General features: G+C 42.3%; 2 protein-coding genes and 1 long non-coding RNA gene across 4 annotated transcripts; 2 read left to right on the top strand and 1 right to left on the bottom strand.

Moving 5' to 3' along the window:
• Window positions 1-1,061: 1,061 nt before the first annotated feature.
• slc39a1 (solute carrier family 39 member 1) lies at window positions 1,062-11,898 on the bottom strand. 2 transcript variants are annotated; one of them, XM_061670461.1, is made up of 4 exons: window positions 11,795-11,898; window positions 7,789-7,919; window positions 6,938-7,252; window positions 1,062-2,547 (listed from the first exon to the last, which is right to left on the bottom strand). In XM_061670461.1, exons 1-4 carry the CDS (start codon window positions 11,814-11,816, stop codon window positions 2,194-2,196), a joined length of 822 nt encoding a protein of 273 aa, XP_061526445.1. In that variant the 5' UTR covers window positions 11,817-11,898; the 3' UTR covers window positions 1,062-2,193. The 2 variants fall into 2 exon arrangements, with proteins under 2 accessions (XP_061526445.1, XP_061526444.1); XM_061670460.1 differs by lacking the exon at window positions 11,795-11,898 and adding an exon at window positions 9,788-10,037.
• On the top strand, window positions 11,586-15,084 carry tmem208 (transmembrane protein 208). The gene is made up of 7 exons (XM_061670463.1): window positions 11,586-11,876; window positions 11,978-12,164; window positions 12,384-12,479; window positions 12,634-12,693; window positions 12,773-12,909; window positions 14,405-14,489; window positions 14,620-15,084. Exons 2-7 carry the CDS (start codon window positions 12,159-12,161, stop codon window positions 14,755-14,757), a joined length of 522 nt encoding a protein of 173 aa, XP_061526447.1. The 5' UTR covers window positions 11,586-11,876; window positions 11,978-12,158; the 3' UTR covers window positions 14,758-15,084.
• Window positions 15,085-16,822: 1,738 nt separating this feature from the next.
• On the top strand, window positions 16,823-19,900 carry LOC133399171 (uncharacterized). The gene is made up of 3 exons (XR_009768183.1): window positions 16,823-17,485; window positions 17,629-19,078; window positions 19,157-19,900. It is a non-coding gene; the product is annotated as an uncharacterized LOC133399171 (long non-coding RNA).
• The last annotated feature ends 771 nt before the right edge of the window (window positions 19,901-20,671 follow it).

Here is a 20,671-nt window from a genome sequence, read left to right as displayed (position 1 = left end):
TTTTCCCCCTCGGAGGGGTGGGGGGAAAAAAAAAAAAAGGGGTAACAGTGTCTTTAAAACATCAGGCAAGAGTGTTGATAGATCATAGATCATGTACATGGCACATGTTAAGCATGAGTGCCAAAAACCTCCGTAGGCTTGTTTCATAAATACAAGCAAACAGGAATCAATGTCAGCTTAAACCAGTGGTTCTCAAACCTTTTACACCAAGTACCACCTCCAAAATCACTTATCTTTCCAAGTAGCCTACCACCGTCATGGTGATCGCATAGTAGGCCTAAGTGTTCATCCAAAACGAGAGAAAGGTCTTATTCCCAAAAAAGGTATTTTTATTATTATGGTAAGCCACTGTAACATTATACACAGCTGAACATGAGCACTGTGCTTAAATAGAGATATTGATTCAATGAAAATGTATTTCACGTAAAAGTTAGAAAAATCCTCAAATTGTACCTAAAATGTTTCATAACAGACAGTTCTTAAAGAGTAAATGTGCAAATGTAGGTCACTAAAAAGTTAAATACAACTGAATTGCACTTAGTGTACCACTAGAGGGAGCAGATTGACCGTGTCCACCATAGTTCGGAGATTCATAGATGTGAACAGATAACTGCTTTTTTTTTTTTCATTATTTACACAGAGTAGATGTTTACACTGTGACTATACATGTCACCCATGCCCCAAGGAGGAACTGCAAGGCATGGGTCATGACAATACAGTCCTTTACACAAAAAGGTGTTTCAATACATCAGTTTTCCATTATACTTGTAGGTCTAGTACTTGTTTATACTTTTTTATTTATTATTATTATTATTTTTTTTTAATTGGCTCGGGGTCTGTTTTGGAGCAACAGTTTGGTTTTGCAGGAAGAGTCGGGGGTTTGGAGAATGTTGCTCGAATTTTTGGATTTGTGTTTTCCGGTTTTTGAGAAAATGGCTGTCAGTTTGAAGAAATGAATTTTAGCAACTGTGAAAAACTGTTCAACGTGTGCACAAAAATCCAAACCGCTGGAGTAAATTCACAAAGTAGACCTTCAGTAAACGTGCACCATATTGAACCAGCACCTTGGACTGATCACCAGCGGATCACAGTTTATTACCAACTGTTTGATTAAATGCACAATTACTTTAAAGGAAGCAACATTTATCTTCGATCAGACATCAAATGATGTCGGAGTGAAGACAGAATGACTGATATTGTTGCCAACAAATATTTATCCATATAGGACTCCATAATATAAATAAGCCACAGTTGCAGAGGGTGCAGAGAGAAGGGGTTTGTCACAATTTAAGAAGCGAATACAATACAGCCACAATAAGCACCTTTTGAATAATAGTGTAGATTAGATTCTTCCTCTGATCCCCACTGATGCTTTATTAGGAAAAAGTGCAAATAATATATATATATATATTTTTTTTTTTTTTTTAAATCTCATCTTTTCTCTTGATTGCATTCCCTTTTTGGTCACAATACTTAAGGCATCAGGAAGAGTGCCAACATTTAATATGCAAGCTCTCATTACAAATCTAAGTTATGAATCATATGAGCAACAAAATACGAGTGAGACTAGAAATAGGCTAAAGACTGTAATAAAACGTCAGTACAAATCATGCGGTCAGTGATAAAGACTACTTGAGGCAAAGAAACAGAAAAAAGAGCTCAAAAATGCTGTAAAATGAGCTAAAGCAAATTTGGAGGCACTTGTAAAGAAACAAACATTTGAATCAAACAAACCAAACGCACAGGTAAACAAATGTAGTTGCTGATGAGGTGACATGATTGGACGAAATACAATGTATGGTACACCCGGTAAGGCCTTAACATCTCCAGTGGTTTCTTCAGTCAGGTTCAAAAAGCTCACGCCAGTTCGGAGATGCCCTGTTGACCCTTGACTTACTTGATCATTAAACAGGCCCAGTTCACATCAAATTCTTAACGAACTAAAACAAGTTTACATTCACAAATCATTCACAAGACATCTTAAAAAAAGTATATTGAAAGGTCTAAAACAATCAAGCATTTTACCGCGTTACCTTAAAAATACTCCAGCAGCAGAATATGAAAAGTCGGGACCTGCAGTGTCAACAGTCTTAACGTGGAGAAAAATGTCATCTGCAGTGGAAATAAATGCAGATGACACCAAACACAAAGCTAACATCTTGACTGGCACCCAGGATTGAACATCTCATGCGCTCAGCCCAAAAACGTGAGCGCGGCCATGACGGTGAAGCCCAGCAGTATGAAAAGCACCTTGAGCAGCTGCTTCCCGGGGGAATTGAGCTCATGCGGGAGGATCTCCAGGAAGGTGATGTAGATGAACGTCCCCGCGGCAAGGCCCTCCAGAATGGACTGGATGAGCGTGCCGGCCGCCAGCTGGGCCTCCATCACGCTGATGCCGATGGCGATCCCCAGCGGCGACATCACAGCGAACACCCCGATGTAAGCGGCCACCCACACGGGACTGACAGCGCTCTGGACCAGCTTCACTGACAGGCTGAACACGATGATGCTCTTGTGGACCAGTATGGCGATGCAGATTTCCAACACCTGGGGAGTGAAATGTCTGTTGTTTATTTCAATGGAACCTGTATTTTCCCCCACGTTCCACCACGTTTTACTGAATAGAACAACACATATTCACTTTTATAGAAATTAAATAACATTTAAACCCTTCTTAAGAAAAAAAAAACCAAAAAAAAACTGGGGGGCCAATTAAATTCTATTAATACGTGGGCCGAGAAAAGTGATGCGAGTCCCACTAATGGGGACACGGGCTCCGGTACGTTGTGCAGTACGTGAAAGAATCCCTCAGTACAGTTCAGTTGTATTTAACTTTTTTTTTTTAAATTGAACTTTTATGCACAATACACTTTAACAGAATCATTATTTTAGGTACTGTTTTTTAATGTTCCTATATTAAAGCGCAAAGTTAATGATCAATCTGCATAATGTTACAGTGGCTCATAATAATACAAATACTTATGATGCTTTTTAGGAATAAAGTCTCAGTTTTGATAAACGCTTTGGCCTACTACGGTACTTTATTTCCACGGTACTTGGAGTGCAAATTACATTTTTAGGTCATACGTGGTGTAAAAAGTTGAAAAACAACTGCCCTATTACAAAAAAAAAAATAAAAATAAATAAACTACAGGTAGATGCCTTTATTCTTTTGACACACTAAGGGGGAATGCGCCTTAAGAGATGTAGCTTTTGGTTTAATATTTACTTTTTTTTTTTTTTTTTTTTTTTTTAAATGATGAACACTCACAATAACCTCTCGAGGCCTGTGTCTGTCGTAGCATTTCTGCTGCAGATTTCAGTGTTTCCCAACTTTTACTGAGCCGAGGCCCTCATCTGGTCACTCGACCAACGCGGCCTGACTTGCAACAACCAGAATATATTCATATTACTGTAACAGCTTTCAGTTTTTGTTTCATTGCATGATACAATATGATTCTTTAAGAAATGCAGTTAAATACATACTACTCCAGAACATGTAGTTCTGCTTATAAGCCTGTAATGCCAACAATAAAGGCTGGAGATGGAGGGGGGGAATTAAATTCAAAATCAAGTGCTGGGAAGTGTTAAGGCTCAATGAGGGTCTTGTGACCACATGACAAGATTTAAGTAAGTCTCATGACAACATTCCTTTCTTGTCAAAGCATCCAACCAGAAGCTGCAACTTCCCTTTTGAATGTATATTCACTTATTAGCCACAATCTTAGATACACAAAAGCTTGATTAAATCTGCGTTTCCCGAATTTACGTGAACATATATTATTTGCTTTCAGTATGAAGCAGTGCAGTCGTGCACCACTCCAAAAGTGCAACCATAATAATAAATATATTGCTAAATTACTACCTCGCTGACTCGGGCGTGGGGAAACATTGGCACTAAAAGGCTACAATTGATTTTGATCTGTATTTATCGTTTTCCATTTGAGCTGTCCATTGAAAGGTCTTTTGTAAATGACATTTTAAAAAAAATACAAATATTACAAAGTATGTAAAATATATCATTTAAAATATCAACACTAAAATAATAATTCAACCATTTTTAAAATAAAGCAAAGAAATTTCAAGCATATGAAAAATTGTTCATCTTACCATTTCTATTTTGTTATTTACAATTGATCAACTATTTCATGAAAAAAACAAAAAAATACATACATCAAACAAATTTTAGGCCAAAATCAAATTTTGCGCATCAAATGTTACGAAACTCTTGATAATGTAAATCATGGATCGATATGCATGCGGAGGACACAAGGTCGCTCCTAAGGACCACATGAGTAGCTCGCGGGCCTGTTCCAAAAACACTTCACCAGTGATGGGACAATGGGTCTCATTCACTAACCGTGCATACGCACAGATTTATGATGAATGTGTGCAAACGCGCTTTTGATGCACATATCTGTGATTCATCAATATGTTCATACTTGAAGCTCGCCACTTTGCGCTTCACGTTTTGCGGCTTCAGTGCTTCGCGGGTTTTTCCAAAATATTCATAATATATATATTTTTTTTTAAAAAATTTTTAAATAGAGCCATATCTGCAGCCATATTGCGGAAAGACGCGTGGGTTTCATGTTGATGTGCGAGAGAGAAGGTTTCCCTGCATGCCAAACAAAGAGATGAATTGACTCAGAGGCATGTACATGCCTGTACTGTACGGGCACTCATACAAGGCGCGTGATTGGTTCCCGGCGCGACATCGACCAATGAGAGCGCGAGTGGATTTATCCCGTGAGCGCATCATCGCAGCCTCACCCGGCATCTTCCCTTGTTGTGTCTCGCCAGTCTCGTCCACGCTGTTGTGTTCGCAATAACTCTTTTTGTTTAAGCGATCATTTTTTGGGTTAGTTAAGCAAGCCCTTACAATGCCGCCGAAGCGCTGTGCCCCTGCGAAAGCTTCCTCCGGGGCGCCCAAGAGGAAGAAGATGATGATGACCCTCAGCGAAAAAGTGAAACTTTCTGATTTGCTCAAAGAGGGTCGAAGTTATGCATCTGTGGCACGCCATTATGGCGGGAATGAATCTACAGTGCGGTACATCAAGAAAGAGGATGCAAACATCCGCAAAACTGCTTCAATAAGGAAGCGAAACGCGTGGTAACTCCGCGTAATAAGAGACGGGGTTATGTCCTTGTACAGGGGAATTTTGAAGCAAACGAAAAAAACAAAGACAACAACTACCCATCACCATGTTCTTCTCCAAGGTAAAAAACCCCAGCTACACCATCAGCGCCTCCAGCGGAAGAGTCTCCGAGTGAACCTAAAGCCTCTCCTCCGCCACCAACGCAAGCCTCTCCGCCTCTCTCAGAAGGCAACGTTGATGAATGTTAATTACTGTATAAGGTTATATAATTCAAAATTGAAGTAAATACGTGTACTGTTGTAATCTTTGTCTCAAATATGTAAAGTACATATACATATTTTAAACATTCTGGTACCCACATACATATCCATAAAAATTCCTAGGGGGGGGGTCAAATCCGACTGTGCGGTTTTTCACCTTTCGCGGGGGGTTCTGGTCCCCATTCACCGCGAAGAACGAGGGAACACTGCATTTGCGACGTAATATGGTGCCTCAGTAAACGTGAAATATGAATTAAACTCGTCTACGCATTCCTGACGTTTGCCTGAAATCAGGTCATTGGAATTTCTCGACGTCATCTACGTCACGAGCGAAGATCTCCGCCTTCCCTTTCCGCTCCCGAGCCAGCGCTGTCAACATGACAAATACATGTGTTCTCACAGGTGGGTCTTCTACACGGAGGCAACCAATCAAAAAAAAAAAAGGGGGCGGTCCAAGCCAAATATGGACAAAGCGGACAAAACAGAAGTAGCTGTCAGGTGGGTCTTTTCCGGACACACGTATGAGAAAACCAAGGTGTTTTGTTTATTTATTTATTTTTTTAAATAAAATTGACACTTTTGTACTAAGTCCATGTCAGAGAGTAACTCTTTGGAGGTCTAAAATTGCCACAATATGGGGCCTTTAAATATTTTCTGTGATTCTGCATGTACAAATGTGATGGAAATTGATCAATTCACAGCACAGGCACACCGGCACTGGCGAGGTTCATTCGCAAAGTGCTCTGATTGGCGGATACGGCTCAAATGTTTTGTCGCTTCAAATTCCAATTTCATGAACTTAACCAACTACAAATGCCTCTTTGCTGCACTGTATGTAATTCTCACGATGTATTTTAACAACATATGCAGTGTTTGCTTATTCTCAGATCTCAAATTGTTTTTGTATAGGTATATGTATGTTTTGTGCCATAATCGCTATTCGGAATTCATTATGAACGTTTGGATCAGCCATCTTTTGTGAGTTAAACCTCCCGCGTTGGCTGAGGTGCGTCAGACGGATGTTTTGTTATATATAGGGGAATGGGGCAGATTGCAAGTTGCGGGCACGAGCCCGTCTTGTACAGTAGAAGGAATTCTGAATCATTAACATGCGCACAGTCATGCGAAGAAAATTGAGAATTACTGCTGTAGAGAAGACAAAGGTCATTAATTATTAACGACAACATATAATTCAAGTTGATTTGAGCAAATGCGTGATTTCAAAAGTGTGTATCAAACTGGTGGCCCTTCACATAAATCAGTACCCAAGAACTCGCTGTCAGTTGGTGAACCCTTGATGTAAATGCTTCATGGACCGGATTAAAGAATGGAGCAGGCTGTAAATGGCCCACCTGCCATACTTTGCTTAGCTTTGCTATTCATTATACACTGCAACTTTGCAAGACAGCACTGGCCCTCATGATGTACAGTATAATGTATAAGCAATGCACCAAGGTGTTGGGCAAGACTGGAAAAGTGTAACAAAACAGAATTTGAGAGAAAATTGCTAGCTATAAAGTATTTTCTGTAACCTCGAGATGATCCAGTATCAGATGAAGCGCTTGGTTTTTTTCTTACCTTCGAGTCGGTGTTCTGCAGGCCGATAGCAAGCCCTTCAAAAACCGAATGGAGCGACAACGAGAGGAAAAGCATGAAGGAGCGAAAAGGCGAGTGGGCCTGAAAGTCAACATGGACGTGGTGGCCGCTGCTCTCCAGATCCGGGCTCGCGGTGGAGCCATGGACGTGGGCGTGGCCGTTCCTCGTGTCCCGCATAAGAGGTGCCCTCTCATCCACGGTCCCTCCCATCTCCCGACAGTTCAGAACCATCCTCTCCAATATGAGGACTGTGAAGAAGCCGACAGCCATGATGAATTCAGGAAGTGGGAAGTTGATCTATGTGGCAAGAACAATGGCAATAATCAGCGGTATATCACAATAACAAACTATTGCTGCTATTGAAAATGCGCCCAACCCTTTGTATCCTATCCCAGCTAACTTGTGCGAGAGGCGGGGTACACCATGGACAGTTTGCTTGTAGGGGACCACAACCATTTACATTCACATCTATTTAGAGTCACCAATGTACTTTACATGCATGTTTATAGAATGTTGTAGGACGCCAGAGTAAGGAAACTCATACAAACACAGGGAGAACATGGCAAAGTCCACACAGGAAGGCCGGTTGCTGAGATCAAACCCAGAAGAACTCAGAACTGTGACGCAGACCTGCTAACCTAGTTCACTGTGCGGCCCTTTTATTGTTATTATGACATAAAATAATCCCGCTTTTAGATTAAAGTCATGCACAGCCACAACACAGCATTACAGCAAGCTCCCTTAAATCAGTGATTTTTTTTTTTTTTTTTTTTTAATCTACATATCACAGTGGTGCGAGGTAGAGAGGAGTCAATTGGTGTGTGGAGGTTTACCTCAATCATGTTAGAGTCCAGCACAGTGTTGATGTCCGCCAGGTAATCGGGAATGATATCGAGCAAACATGCTGCCAGTAAAACTCCACCGGCGAAGCAACTTATCAGACTCAGAACTGTGCGGTGAGTCTCTGAAAATGTAAAGATGTGAATATATATATATATTTCAGTTCTGAAATCACACAGGGACACTTTTAAATTAACCCCACAAACTTGCCTTTTAAAATAATAATAATAATAATAATTAATTCATGACAAATTAGACCAAAACCGCATTAGCTGAAAAAAAGAATATAGTGCTATATATCCCGCGTTACTTCCACACCACAATAACTGATGGAAAAATATGTGCTTTATCAGTATAACAAAAGGTCATGAGATCTGATTCTAGATGACCCAACAGAAAGGTCCAAAGCCTGAGAGAGAAGTGATACTTTCACTTCCACATAAGACAAGACTAGACTTATGGACAAGTTAGTTCAACACCTTGTATTACATCATGAAAATATACATTACACTATATTGCCAAAAATATTCGCTCACCTGCCTTGACTCACAAATGAATTTAAGTGAGATCTCATTCTTAATCCGTAGTGTTTAATATGACATCGGTCCACCCTATGCAGCTATAACATCAAACTCTAGTGGGAAGGCTTTCAACGAGGTTTAGGAGTGACTTCATGGGAATTTATTTTTCCAGAAGTTACACACTGATGTTGGACTAGAAGGCCTGGCTCTCTGTCTCCACTGGAATTCATCCAAAAGTGTTCTATAGAGTTGAGGTCAGTATTGTGCAGGCCAGTCAAGTTCACCCACATCAAACTCTCTCATCCGTGTCTTTATGAACCTTAATTTGTGCACTGATATGTTGGAACAGGACGGGGGCATCTCCAAACTGTTCCCATAAAGTTGGAAATGTCCAAAATATTAGCTCTCGAGCTCCAGTAAAAGGAAATCTGAATGCTTCAGCATACCAAGAGATTTTTGGACAGTCCAAACAGTTTGGGCATTACCCCTTCCTGTTCTCACATGTGTGTGCACCGGTGCACAAAGCAAGGTCCAAAGAGAGATGGATGAGAGAGTTTGGTATGGATGAACTTGATTGGCCTGCATTGAGTCCTGCCCTCAACCCGAGAGAATACCTTTGGGTTGATTTCGAGTAGACAGTGAGCCAGGCCTTCTTGTCCAACACTAGTGTATGACCTCACAAATATGCTCCTGGAAGAGCGTATTTGGGCAAAAATTCCCATAAGCCCACTCCTAAACCTTGTTGAAAGCCTTCCAACAGGAGTTGAAGCTGTTTCCGTTGCAAAGGATGAATGGGATATCACTTAAAATCATATGTGAGTCAAATTTTCTCAATCTGGCCCTTTGTAAATTTTAGTTGAATACCCCTGATCTAAACATTATATCCCTCAATGCAATTTATACTGACAAAGACCACATGCATCTTTATTTTAACTGCCTCTTTCGCTTGGTCTAGGCGGACTTTTAGTGTAGTAGAAAAAAACAATGTCGAATTTCTGGCCAAAATGCCAACATAGGTGTCAGAGCGCCCACATTGCATAAGCACCAACACCAAAGTGGTCGCAGGACTGTGGAGTCCAATATCTGTGGAAAAAAAGAAATACAAAAAAGTTTTGCACACCACTATTTGGGGCCACGTATGTAATCTCGTCAAGGGGCCGGCCCTGTCTTCCATTCTATTCTTCTTATCAACGTGTTTGGGGTCCGTAATCTCATCCAAAGTGCCAACACATGATCATGTGTCCTATGTTAACACACTTGATAAAATCACTGGAGATTCAGGAATGTGAACACGTGACTTTTCACTGAGCAAACTTCATTCAAATACCCCGTTCGTTTTGTCCGAACCCAATTTTACGTTAACATTTCAAACTATAAATAAGGTGGTTATTTTTTTACAAATCGTGCAGTGTAATTCTTTAATGACAAGCCATTTGTTTGCCGAAAGTGCCGAATTCAATAATCCACCTACCTGTCCCGTTTGAGTTCCTGAACCATGTGACTCGAGCCGGGATGAACCCGAAAAAAAGAGTGAATAGCAACAAACAGACCAGAGCGCCAATTTTCACTTGAAGCAAAAATTCCATAATGTGTGTGTCAGTGAGAAGTTCGCTACCAAGCTGAACTATTATCGAGTTAGTTGCGAGGCTACATAAGACTTGGTCGACAACACAAACAGAGATAAACCATAGTGTTGTGTTATTAGTGGAACTCGCTCTTTCTACGGTGGCCGACAAAGGTCGGAAGACAGCTCAGGGTAACATCCCACAGACATAGACAACTCATTAGGTATTAAGGCCGCTGTTGCGATACGTCTACAGCTCCGCCATTTTGGATGTGGGAGAGCTACCATAAACGAATAACAGTAAAGCACGCCTTCACAAAGTGCAAAAAGTTAATACTGTAACTTTCTTTCACCCATTCACACACACACACACACACACACTAATATAGATAGGCACCAAAAACGCTTTGAAACGTTTACTCCTGGCACATGCACAGACATTATAGGGCAGGCGCTCAAGACAAAAAAAGGGCACCTTTCGCGAAAACTATTAATACAATTAAGAAAAAAAACATGCAGTATATGAGTTATGTATTATATATTTACTTCTGTGAACACAATCAACACAGTCAATAATACAACTATTAACAAAGGTGGAGAAATTAATCTAGAGTGGATATAAAAAAAAGTCTACACACCCCTATTCAAATGCCAGGTTTTGTGATTTACAAAAATGAGACCACGTTAAAGCATTTTATAACTTTCCCCCCACTACTAGTTAACCTATAACATATGCAACTCAATTGAAAAAATACAATATTTTAGAGAAGGGAAGTGAAAATAAACAACTGAGATTACATGGTTGCACGAGTGCACACAGCCACTTATAAATGGAGATGTGGCTGTGTAGTCACATCTTACAACACAAGACATGGTCCGCAGAGACCTTACGCAGCATCAGAGGGGTCTCACTGTTCAAAGGCATCAGAAGAAGGGCAAAAAACAAAACAAAACAAAAAAACAACTCCAAAGCATCAATGTCATATATCATAGAATTTCCCATAATTTTTACCCATCTGATATCAAAACAGGAAGGGTATAGATAGAGGATAATTTTTTTATTTATTTTTTAAACATTATTGACTGAAGAAAAGAAAAAGGCTGCTGGAAAATGGGCACTTTTTCATCCAGTGCAAAAAGGGAGGTGCTTTAGCACCGCTTCTATATAATCAAATATTTACACAACTATGAAGAGTGTATTCACATTTGTGAGAAACTGTACTGTTCCACTTAGTTCCGAATTTCTGTTTGCAGAATTCTTTACAGGAGCCGAATAGTGAAAAGTACTTGTTCAGTCTCAATCCCGTGCGAACTGGCTTTTACTTTTGTTGGCACATCTCCACGCCGCACATGAACGACGCATCTTCTCGATCGTTCCACTTTTCCACATCCAATATGGCGGTGACGTCAAACTACGATTCAGACTATAAACACGCCATCTACCTTTGTATGTCGATTAACCAGCCACTCGAATTTAAAAAATAATAATTATTATTATTATTATTTTAGTCATGGAAAGTGTTGGAAATGCTTACAAATCACCTTGGGTCGTAATCATAAATGATACGGCAAATTTAAATTCAATTGGAGTCTTTCTGGCACTACTGCAAGTTACGGTAATTGTAAAATGCCCACCAGAGGGTACACTAGCACCACATTTCAAGTTTCACAGACGGTGATGACGTCTATTTAACGCGCCGGACATGTTGGGTCTTAGACGAATCGAACGCTGACGTGTTACAAGAATTTTACCCGTCGCAATTTTGTCCGATGCGGTAACGTAAACGTAGCGGAGGTGCGTTTGAAGACAAAGTGTTAATAGGGACACTGCTAAATATATTTTAGAAGTTATCATTTATTTGCTTAGCTTGCATTAGTATTATGGACGATTTTTTAGAAAGGAAGATGTCTCACCTTCAAGAAGATGACTCAGCATCAACCGATGGAAGGGCGTCTTGACCAAGGACGTGATTGGATGTGGTTGGGGACGTGCCAGGTGTTGGTCCAATGTTTTGTGTTATGTCTTGTAAAACCCTCCCATTTTCAAATGTTTTGTGCTATGTCTTGTAAAACCCTCCTATTTTCAAATAAATGCAGGAGCGACGGGAGCGATTGTTTAGAGCGTGTTGAGAGGCTGTAAACTGAACGCCCTATACGCCCTCCTCATGAGAAGGAGAAACCAGCGTCTTCATTCCTTTTGTGCATTTTTTATTGGTGTTGGGTGAGATAAATCCAACAGACACGGTGGAAGCGACCGGAAGTATCTCTCTGAGCGCTAATGGCGGTGAGGTTTCACACACGTGCACTTTTATGGCGTTCACTGACCCAACTGTTTGACTGAAGCTTTAGCTGTTCACATTTGGACCATGGAGTGAAATAACACTCAGCAGTTTTTATTGAGGTTACTGTGTCATGTTCTCAAATGACTGTAATTAATGTATAATTTAAACAAATGTATTTCTAGTTTATAATTTTGTATATATATATTCCCCCCTTCTTGCAGCCTAAAGGCAAAGTTGGTACTAAGGGAAAGAAGCAGATTCTCGAGGAGAATGAGGCAACCCTCAAATTCTATACAAGAGTCATTCTGGGAGCTAATGTAAGCATGAATCCTGCATGTGTGCTATTAAATCTGAACATGTATACTAAAAGTCAGCTTAATGCATAATGTAAGATGACAAGCTTTTTCTTTTTCAAGCAGTTTATTTGTCAGTTTGGGAACTTCTCTAACTGTAATTAATGATCTTACACAGGCCATATATGCTGCTGTAAATCTTTTGATCTTCTACAATTCATCTAGTTTTGGGACATGGGTGAGTGTTATATTTAAATGCTGAATGGATTTGTGGGCAAACGCTTCAGTTGATGTTTTGTTTTCTCGTCTCTATGTAGCTGTTATTAGTGTTTGCGCTTGCTGTGTATGGTGGGAGTTACCGCTCCATGTCCACGATGGCCAAACCAGTGTTCGCTGACGATGGAAGTCTCCTTGACGGAGGAATAGACTTAAACATGGAGCAGGGAATGGCAGAGTAAGTGATCAGACCACATTTAACAACAAGAATCCAGAGCATATGTTTAACATTAAAGCTCAGTTTTTAATTGACCTCATAATCATAATAATGTGTTAGTTTGTTAGTTTAGTTTGTCCTTGTTTACCCTATTTGACTCAACAGGAAGAAAAAACACAAAAAACAGTTCTGATTAGATGTGTTATTGATTGTGCAAACTACAAATAAAATACAATAATAAACATATTGTTCAGTCAGTACCTCTCAGTGTCAATCAAAACCAAACATTATTTCTTAAAAAAAAACATACTTAATAACAGCTCTTGTATTAGATTATATTAGATTGGACAGCTGTACCTAATATTGTGTCTGCCAAACATCACCTGGAAAACAGTTGAAAAATAAAGTAATTGATATCTGTCAGTGTGGAAAATGTTACAAAAGCCGTTTCGAAAGCTTTAGAATTCCAGCGAACCATAGGGACAGCCATTATCCTAACATGGAAGAGTGATGCACCTTCCCAGGAGTGGCCGGTCGACAAAGATTACCTCCTCATCCAGGAGGCCACAAACGAACTCAGGACAGCTTCTAAACAACTGTAGGCCTCCTTTGCCTCTGTTAAGCGCAGTGTTCATGACACAACAATAAGAAAGAGACAGGGCAAAAATGGCATCCATGGCAGAGTTCCAAGTCGAAAACCACTGGTGACCAAAAAGAACATAAATGCTCATCTTACTTTTGCAAAAAAAAAAAAAAACATCACCTGAATGATTCCCAAGACTTTTGGGCAAATGTTATATGGACTGACAAGATGAGTGTCGAGTGTGTGTGTCTCCAACATCTGGCGTAAATGTAACACAGCATTTCAGAAAAAGAACATCATCCCAACAGTCAAACTTGGTGGTGTGATGGCCTTGGCCTGCTTTGCTCCTTCAGGGCCTGGACAACATGCTGTGATTTATGGAACCATGAATTCTGGTCTTTACCTTCCGTCATCAATCAGTTTGTGACCTCAAGCTGAAGCGCACTTGGATAATGAAGCAGGATAAAGATCCAAAACACACCAGCAAGTCAACTTCTGAATGGGTTAAAAAAAACAAAATGAAGGTTTTGGAGTGTCCTAGTCAAAGTCCAGACTTGAATCCGTAGAGATGTGGACTCATCACCAGTTATAGAAAACCCTTGGTTTCAGTTGTTGCTGCTGAGGATGGCCCAACCAGTTTTGATTTTTAGGGGTTATTACATTTTCACAAAGGGCCAGGTTACTTTGGATAATGTTTTTGCGTTGTTAAATGAAATCACCGTTTAAAAACATTTTAAGTTCACTTGGTTATATTTGTCTGATATTTACATTGGTTTGATGATCTTAAACAAAGTGGGGAAACTGTGCAAAAATATAAGAATTAGAGAAGGGGCCCAATACTTTTTCATGGCACTGTGTGCGTGTGTGTGTACTGTATATTTGTGTGCGTGTAGTTTTTCCAGTGACATTCAAGAGCTTTTCTTTGCCTACCAGGCACCTGAAGGACGTCATCCTGCTCACAGTGTTCGTCCAAGTGCTAAGCTGCATCTCTTCATATTTTTGGTATCTCTGGCTGCTGGTAAGAGTCCCAGTATTATGAGTTGCTCCTGATCAATGTTTTTGTCACTCATCTTTTTGCTCTCTATCCAATGCGCATGAGTCAAGTCCTTCTTTGAAAAAGACACAACGGTGTCTTGTTTGTTTGCTAGGCGCCGGCTCGTGCTGCTCACCTGCTGTGGGTGAACATTCTGGGCCTCTGGTTTTCCGCAGAGAGCCCGTCAGCACCGGAGGAAGTGAACGAGAAGAAGCAGAGAAGACAAGAGCGTCGACAGATGAAGAGATTTTGATGCTGCTGAGCAAACAAAGTAGTAGTTTTTTATTATTATATACACACGATCAATTGTAATCCTAAATTATTACATAGAACAAATATTGTTGTTTACTTAAACCCAAATCTGATCATGTCCACTATTTCCAAGTTTGTTTTCTTCCTGCATGAAATCCAGTTTACTTCCTCAATGACACTTGCCTTGACCTCATGTAAAGTTGTCTTTGTTAGCACCGCACACTTTCATTAAGTGCTGCACTTAACATCCAGCCCATATTGACGAAAATGAACTCAGTCATATTACACTGCAGGGATGTTTTTTAATTAAAAATGAGACAATATTGAACAGTGCTATTGTTTGTGAGTTACAAAGTCCAGTAATGCAAGTGAATCAATTGTTTTTATGTTGTTTATCCTGCAATGGCAGGACAGCACATTGGATTATGGGTTGGCACGTCCGCCTCACAGTTGAGAGGTTTTCGGGGTTTGAATCTCAACTTTGGCGTTCCAGTATGTTGTTTCTGTGCTTGTGTGATTTTTTTTTTTTTTTTTTTTTTTTTTTTTTTTTTTTTTTTTTTTTTTTTTTTTTGGTGTACTTTTTGTAGGCCGGCCACTCCTGGGAAGGTTCACCATCGTTCCATATTTTCTCCATTTGCAGATCATGTGTTTCGCTGGAGTTCAAACGCTTTAGAAAAGGAGTTGTAACCCTTTCCAGACTAACAGATGTCAATTACTTTATTTCTCATCTGTTCTGAAAATTATTTGGATCATGGCATTTTGTTTCAGATTTTTTTAGATCTTGTTGATTTCATTTGGTCAGAGAGGTACTATTTGAGTTATTTCTTGAATGAACAGGCCTGGAGGTAATCAGGCTTGGGTGTGGTCAATGAAATGGAAGCTTTCCAAAAAAATGTGTTTAGCCACAGTTAATTAATTTAACAAGGAGGGCAACTAGGGGCAATTACTTTTTCCCACAGGCCCAGGTAGCTTTGAATATTTTTTTCCCCTTAATAAATAAAATCATTTAAAAACAGCATTTTGTGATCACTTTGGTTATGCCTGTCTGATATTAACATTTGTTTGACGATCTTAAACATGAAAGTGGGAAAACTGCATAAACAAAAGTAAGAATTTGAGAATGGGGCCGATACTTTTTCACGGCAATGTAAATCTAGTCAATCTCATAGTTATTTCTATGCTGACCAAATTGTGCGTGAAAGAAAAATGTTATGTTCTGGCTGAAAACACAGGAAGCAGTTATATTTTAGCCTCGTCACGTGTCTTGTGGCACAGTACTGTAATTATTTGACGGCCAATAAAAAAAATTTCAATCTTGTCGGTTAAAAAACAGGTCAGCGGTGCGGGACTATTTGACGGTGTCTCAGACAAACCTGTAAGTTATTTGCAGTCTGTGCACAACTGACATCGAAATGCTTCAACACAAATTTGATAAGGGCACCTGACGAATGTACACAGAGGAGCATGCCGCGTTCAAGCAATGCAGCGTGGGGAAAAAAAGGAAAAGCCAAACGGGCGCAAACTATGGACAACACCCGTCCATATAGCCGGGACAGTGAGAAAGTTAGAGTCAGCATGTCATTAACAGTATATCAAATATTAAACATAAATATATAAATATTAAAGTTTAGGCTCCAGCACTCCCGCGACCCCTGTGAGGATAAGCGGCTCAGAAAATGGATGGATGGATATTAAAGTAATTTAATCGCAATAAAGTAATTGAATTACAGTAAATTAGCACCCATTATTTCTGTCATGTTGTAATGTTGATCTGACCTAAACTTTTGTCAGTGGCCAATCCTTGAATGCCCCCTAGAGGTCATTGATGTTTTAACTTTTGTCTAAAATGCGAGAGAATAATTTTGAGCTGGGATGGGCTACAGCATGCCCGCGACCCTAGTGAGGATAAGCAGTACAGAAAATGGATGGATGGATGGATACAGTCCTCAGTTTACAGTACACAAGTCCTTCCATCCATTTTCTACCGCTTATCTGAGGTCGGGTCGCGGGGGCAGTAGCTTTAGCAGGGACGCCCAGACTTCCCTCTCCCCAGCCACTTCATCCAACTCTTCTGGAGGGATCCCCAGGCGTTCCCAGGCCAGCCGAGAGACGTAGTCTCTCCAGCGTTTCCTGGGTCGTCCCCGGGGTCTCCTCCCGGTGGGACGTGTCCGGAACACCTCACCAGGGAGGCGTCCAAGAGGCATCCTAATCAGCTGCTCCAGCCACCTCATCTGGTTCCTCTTAATGTGGAGGAGCAGCGGCTCTACTCTGAGCACCTCCCTGATGACCGAGCTTTTCACCCTATCTCTAAGGGAGGGCCCGGACACCCTGCGGAGGAAACTCATTTCGGCCGCTTGTATCCGGGATCTTGTTCTTTCGGTCACGACACACAGCTCGTGACCGTAGGTGAACATAGATCGACCGGTAAATGAGCCAGCTTCTGTAGCAAGATGCGGATTCAGCACGTTCGGAAATCTTACAGTGGGCCCACAACTCAAAATTAACTTGTCACCCTGGCATCACCCGTACTACCCAGTTCATTCAACAGCACTTCTGGTGGCCCAGCCTCATCAAAGACACCCGAGAGTTCGTTCAAGCCTGCTCCGTCTGCGCCCGAGGGAAGTCTTCTCACCGACCTCCAGCTGGCCTGCTGTGCTCCTTGCCAGTTCCCAGCCGCCCTTGGTCTCACATCGCCGTGGACTTCGTTACCGGCCTGCCCCCCTCAGAAGGTAACAGTTATTCTCACAATCATCGATCGTTTTTTCCAAGTGTGTCCATTATGTGCCCCTCCCCAAACTCCCGTCCGCCCTGGAAACTGCTAACCTCCTTGTCTTACATGTCTTCAATCTCCATGGTATCCCCATCGACATAGTCTCCGATCGAGGTCCCCAGTTTTCCTCTCGGGTCTGGAAGGAATTCTGCAAGAAAACAGCCAGCTTATCCTCTGGGTATCACCCGCAGACCAACGGCCAGACGGTTCGGGCCAACCAATACCTGGAATCGGCACTCCGCTGTGTGGCCGCCCGCAACCCCTCCTCGTGGAGTTCCTTCCACCCATGGATTGAATACGCTCATAATTCCCTGATGGAAATGTTTTATCTATTATCGCATAAAAACACATTGTTGCTGTGACTGCATTAAGATGATTATTACCCTTGTTCACTGGAAACGAGCAGTTTGGAAAAGTACTACAATGCAGATTCCACAAGGCACAAACCCCTACACCTCCAGGCACTGACCACATCTTGATAACAAACAATTCCTTAAAAGGTCATGGAATGTGATACCACCTACTCGAGCCTTAATAAAAAGAGCTGCGCAAGCACAGGCATCTCAGAGGAGTTGGGAGAGATAAGCGCGGTGCTTGTTCTTGTCGCTGCTCTCACTTTGCAAAATTACATCACTCAAGTTGTGATTCTTATTTCTGTCTCCTTCCTTGGTGTGAACGTGTTGGTTAAAATAACCCTGACATTCCCTCACCAGCTCCGCTACCAGTATGTCCCCATTCATGGCTTTCTACGGTTTCCAACCTCCACTGTTCGACCTACAGGAGCAGGCGGTGGCACTTCCCTCCATACAAGATCACCTCCAGAGAGTCCAGGCGGAAGGACGTCCAGGCAATGCTGAACCGGTCCGCGGCACGCAACAAGCAGCTCGCAGACCGTCTTCGCTCCCCGACGCCCGAATACAAGGTGGGGCAATCCGCCTGGCTCTCTTCCCACGACCTTCTCCTTCAGAGTCCCGTAAAATCACTCCACGCTTCATTGGTCCTTTTCCCATCACCAAGATCATTAATACCACTTCCATCCAGTTAAAATTTCCACAATCCCTAAAGATTCATCCCACATTCCACATCTCCTTGCTGAAGCCTGTCTCCACCTGCGCCCTGGGTCGTCCGGCTGAGCCCCCTCCCCCCCCCCGGACTATTGGAGACCATCCGGCCTTCACGGTGTCGCGTATCCTCGACGTGTGGCCTAGGGCGAGAGGGTTCCAGTACCTGGTCGACTGGGAAGGGTACGGGCCGGAGGAGCGGTCTTGGATTTCCCGGAAGCTTACACCCGATCATACCCTTTTGGACGACTTCTACGCGGCTCACCCGGGGAAGCCTGGCAGGACGCCAGGAGGCATCCGTTGAGAGGGGGATACTGTCATATACTGCTCTGCAGTTCCATTATAGTAACCTAGAGGGCGCTTTGCGTCCTCTCTCTCCGCCCTCCCCTCTTTGTTTTCAGCACCTGTCTCCAATTAGCCTCATCACCACCGGGATTTAAGTCTGCCTGTTCCAGGAAATCCTCGCCAAAGTATTGCAGCCTCTCCTAGCGGTACCACGGCCCACCTTACTCAAGTAAGCCACTTAACTCCTCAATTATTTGTTAACTCTCGTGTCTCCTCGTTCCCAGTGCTCCCCTGTTTCCTGACCCACCTCATTCTTGCCAACCAGCCAGCCGCCTGCTCTGTCCACTGCCTGCCACTTTTCCATGCCGCCGCCTGCCAACACATCCAGGACCACCTCCATAACCTTTCCTCAATAAACCGTTCATCATTTTCCATCTACCTCTGCCTACTGTTGGGTCCAGCTACTCCCCACACATGACAGCCTGTTGCCCTCACAATCGCTTCCTGTGACTCCACCATATGCACTGAAAAAAAAAAAAAAAAAGAGTCCTTTGAATGTATTTAATGTGAACATGTACATCGGTGGCGGCACGGTGGCCAACTGGTAAGAGCGTCAGCGTCACAGTTCTGAGGACCCGGGTTCGACCCCCGGCCCCGCCTGTGTTGAGTATGCATGTTCTCCCTGCGCCTGCATGGGTTTTCTCCGGGCACTCCGGTTTCCTCCCACATCCCAAAAACATGCATAAATTGGAGACTCTAAAAATTGCCCGTAGGTGTGCATGTGAGTGCGAATGGTTGTCTGTTTGTATGTGCCCTGCGATTGGCTGGCAACCAGTTCAGGGTGTACCCCGCCTCCTGCCCGATGATAGCTGGGATAGGCTCCAGCACGCCCGCGACCCTAGTGAGGAGAAGCGGCTCAGAAAATGGATGGATGGATGTACATCGGTTGCGCGTGGATGAATCCTCCGTGTCTGTGACACCATAGAGACACCAGGGAATGTTGACGAATCCCCTGAACATGTATCGCGTGGCTCCGACTGACTACCTGCCCTGTGTATTCAAATAATAAATCGAGTAATCTTTAATATGCTGACATGCTTCTATTTGAATTCAAAAGATTTATTACAAATTCCAAACATACAACATTTATGTATGAACTTTTATCTCGTAGGGCTGAGTGTAGGTTACTGTATGAACACTTTTTTTGGGAGTTATAAAAATACATGGTGTTTACCTTGGGGGTAATCAGAGTCAGCCACATGTGAGAGTAGTGTCACCCATGATTGCAGCGACTCTCTCCTCAAACGGGGTGAGGCCCTCCACGCCGGTTCTTCCGCCTGTTTTGGCCACACTTTGGTGGTGGGCAGCTGTCCTCCGCTTCACATCCACCTTAATGTCTGACGACTTCATTTTTAGTTCAGCGTGTGTGCGCTGTTAGGACCCGCAGCATTGACAGGCACACGCGCTGTCCCATTCACTCCTCTTTCGCTTGTTGTTAACGCCGGGGGACAGCGTGCTAAAGAGGATTTTCTTGCGCACCTCCACTTCATTGAGCAACGTCACTTTCTGAATTTTTTTTTTTCTTCATTACCTTGCTCATTTTCCTTTTTTTATGATCATGCAGAGATCGGGGTCTCAGGTGCGGGGTTCATTTAAATATGATTTGCATATTTAAATGTCGGCGTGGACAGGGAGGGGTCGGCTACTCCAACACGTGCACTCAATTCTACGGTGTTTGTGATGTACGAGGGAAATGTGCTTGGATTCATGCACAGATTCATACATCTGGATATTTTTTC

This window comes from Phycodurus eques, chromosome 2, assembly GCF_024500275.1.
Source record: "Phycodurus eques isolate BA_2022a chromosome 2, UOR_Pequ_1.1, whole genome shotgun sequence".
NCBI lineage: Eukaryota > Metazoa > Chordata > Actinopteri > Syngnathiformes > Syngnathidae > Phycodurus > Phycodurus eques.
This window is presented reverse-complemented; position numbering and strand designations above follow the sequence as displayed.